Here is a 2,756-nt window from a genome sequence, read left to right as displayed (position 1 = left end):
AAAAAAATGCTTTTTGTTTTGCTTTTTTGTTTTTGAATCGATTCATCGAAACGGTTTGAGGTGAGTTACAGAAATGAATGCAATTTAAATGTTGCTTTTGATACTGAAGAATCATCATGAAGCTAATGAAACTTAAAGGACAAATTAAAAAGCGCATTCAAATAATTCACAATCGTTAGGATTTCTGAAGGATGATGCAAATGCATCTTTGCTTTAGGGTTCTGAAGCGATTCATTAAAGGGGTCATATGATGCTGCTAAAAAGAACATTATTTTGTGTATTTGGTGTAATGAAATGTGTTTATGCGGTTTAAAGTAAAAAAAACACATTATTTTCCACATACTGTACATTATTGTTTCTCCTCTATGCCCCGCCTTTTTGAAACGCGTCGATTTTTACAAAGCTCATCGGTCTAAAAAAGCGAGGTGTGCTGTGATTGGCCAGCTATCGAAAGTCACGTTTCACTGATTTTCCACAGAAAATTGCGCCGGCTTCCGCCCGCCGAGGAGAGTGGGAAGCCTCGGCTCAGAGATATACAATCACAGCGTATATTTATATATATATATATATATATATATGTATGAAGAGATCCTTTACAGGAAAGGAGCTGAGAATCCATGTCAGGACCCGTGAGGTTGAATCCGTGTGTGTGTGTGTGTGTGTGTGTGTGTGTGTGTAATGGTAAATACTACTCCAGGTTGGTCTGTCCATGGTCTTGTGTGGCGCTGTGCTCCTGCAGGCATCTCTTGCGTATAACGGGCAGCGGATGAGCCTCCGTGTTAAACACCCAGTCCTCCAGCGGCAGGAGATCATCGTCCGAGAACAGCAGGTACAGGTATCTGTGATCACATACAGACGGGGTTAACAATGTGTCAAGATATCACCATCAAATCACAGCATTAACACTAACATCAAGGCAATGCAAGTCTGCTTTCGTATGCTTCCAACATCACAAAAGTACTTTTCTGTACAACTGAAGTGAACGTGAACAGATGCTGTCAAGCTCCAAAAAATACATAAAAAGCACCATAAAAGCACCATTTTGTCAATAAACGGTTCCATTAAAAAACATACAGTGGCTGTTATTTCATGTCAAGGTTAAACTTTATTTTGACAAAATAATAGTCAGACAAATATATATTTGCAAGTGCATTTTTTGTTGAGTACGATATTTATACGTCAGGATTTTATGGCTCATATAGTATGATATAGTGAGAAGATGGAGGAAAAAACAGCAGTAACTTATTATAAGTAACTACAATGGAAGCTAAAATTAAAATATAAAAACTCAATTGAAATAAACATTAACTAAAATAAAATAGAAAAAACTTTTAAATCTAGTTGCAAGGGCAATATTGGTCATTTTAATTTAAAAACTTGATAGATAAACTAAAACTGAAATAAAAATTTATAAAAAAATATAGATATTTATAAAAAAAACTACTTAAAATTACAAACTCGAACAACAAAATGACTAAAACTTTAACTAAAATTAAAACAAAAATGCAAAATATAAAAATAAAAAATTATAAAACTAATAGTTTCTCAATGATACTAAAATAACACTGAATTTAGAGGCCCAAACTCAGCAAAAACATGCAATTTGGTGCAGATGTTGATATTCATATTCACAAAAAGTAAGATGAAATTGTGATGCTTGTAATGTAAATCAATGAGATCTTTATAACAGTACAGCAGGTACTGACATACAATTATCTGTCGTCACTCTATATCTCCAATAAGTAAGATGAGATTGAAATGATCCAAGCATATAATGCAGTGATTGAGAGCTGAAGAAATAAAGGCTCCTCAGAAGATGTGAGATGTTCTGGAGGCTTGTGAAGATCATTCCTCCGCTGAGGAACAGTGAAAGTAAAGCTTCTGGAAACAAACGCTCCTCAAAAGATCCTGATGATCAGATTTGAGACTCTAAAACATGATTGATGGAGAATCAAGTAAAGCCGAGCTGCTTCAGTCCAGTAAGTGTCCATCTGGAAATATTACTACAGTTATTCTCACGTTTACTTGAGAAAAATCAGTCAAGATTTGACGGCAAAAAGACACGTGAAGCACCAGCTGCAGCTGGACGTTTGTACAATTATACTAAAAGATATTTAGATAAAAAAAGTCTAAACTATCAATCGGACAACAGAAGGCATGAAGTAGATGACAGGTTTAACAGCAAGGTTCTGATCATTTAAAAGCCTTAGAAATTTGTGCATCAAATATGATACAGTAGGCTTGATAGGGTTAAATGAAGTCAATAGTTCAGAAGACATGAAATGCAGCGCAAAAGTCATATGTTGTGAGGTTTTTGTGCTTTTTGGACCCAAAATTAAAAACACCATTAAAGTCAAAAAATGATCTATTTATTTTATCTTGCTTTGATCATCCTGATGGTTCCTACTGAAGTTCTGCATTATTTGCATTTGTCCACATCTAGTGCAGAACGTTACTGTTATTAATTCTTAAATCTATGAAACTAATTGAGGACAGTGTAGGAGCAGGAACTTGAGGGTTATACTGAACAGTGTTAATTTTGACAGCAAATTTTGATTCAGTTTTAGTCATAGTCTTTTGACTAAAATGCCATTTAGTTTTAGTTATATTTTAGTCAGTTGAATTGTTTTTAGTTTTAGTCTAGTTTTAGTCGACTAAATATCATAAGATTTTAGTCGACTAAATCTACAGTAAATTTAGTCGGCTAAAATCTAATGGGTTTAGTTACAGTGTAATGCATTTATTAAGCATTTCTC

At 34.2% G+C, this 2,756-nt stretch overlaps 1 protein-coding gene across 1 annotated transcript in view; it reads right to left on the bottom strand.

Moving 5' to 3' along the window:
- Nucleotides 1-458: 458 nt before the first annotated feature.
- The window catches only part of LOC107713850 (mannosyl-oligosaccharide 1,2-alpha-mannosidase IA-like), a 128,004-nt gene continuing 125,706 nt past the window's right edge, over nucleotides 459-2,756 (bottom strand). The window contains exon 12 of the mRNA XM_016519492.1: nucleotides 459-839. Coding sequence (XP_016374978.1) covers nucleotides 689-839 — 151 coding nt within the window. The 3' untranslated portion in view covers nucleotides 459-688. The remainder of the gene's footprint in view (nucleotides 840-2,756) is intronic.

This window comes from Sinocyclocheilus rhinocerous, unplaced genomic scaffold (assembly GCF_001515625.1).
Source record: "Sinocyclocheilus rhinocerous isolate Xijiao unplaced genomic scaffold, SAMN03320098_v1.1 scaffold389, whole genome shotgun sequence".
Lineage (NCBI taxonomy): Eukaryota > Metazoa > Chordata > Actinopteri > Cypriniformes > Cyprinidae > Sinocyclocheilus > Sinocyclocheilus rhinocerous.
The sequence above is the reverse complement of the archived record's forward strand: the minus strand, read 5'-3'. Positions and strand labels throughout refer to the sequence as shown.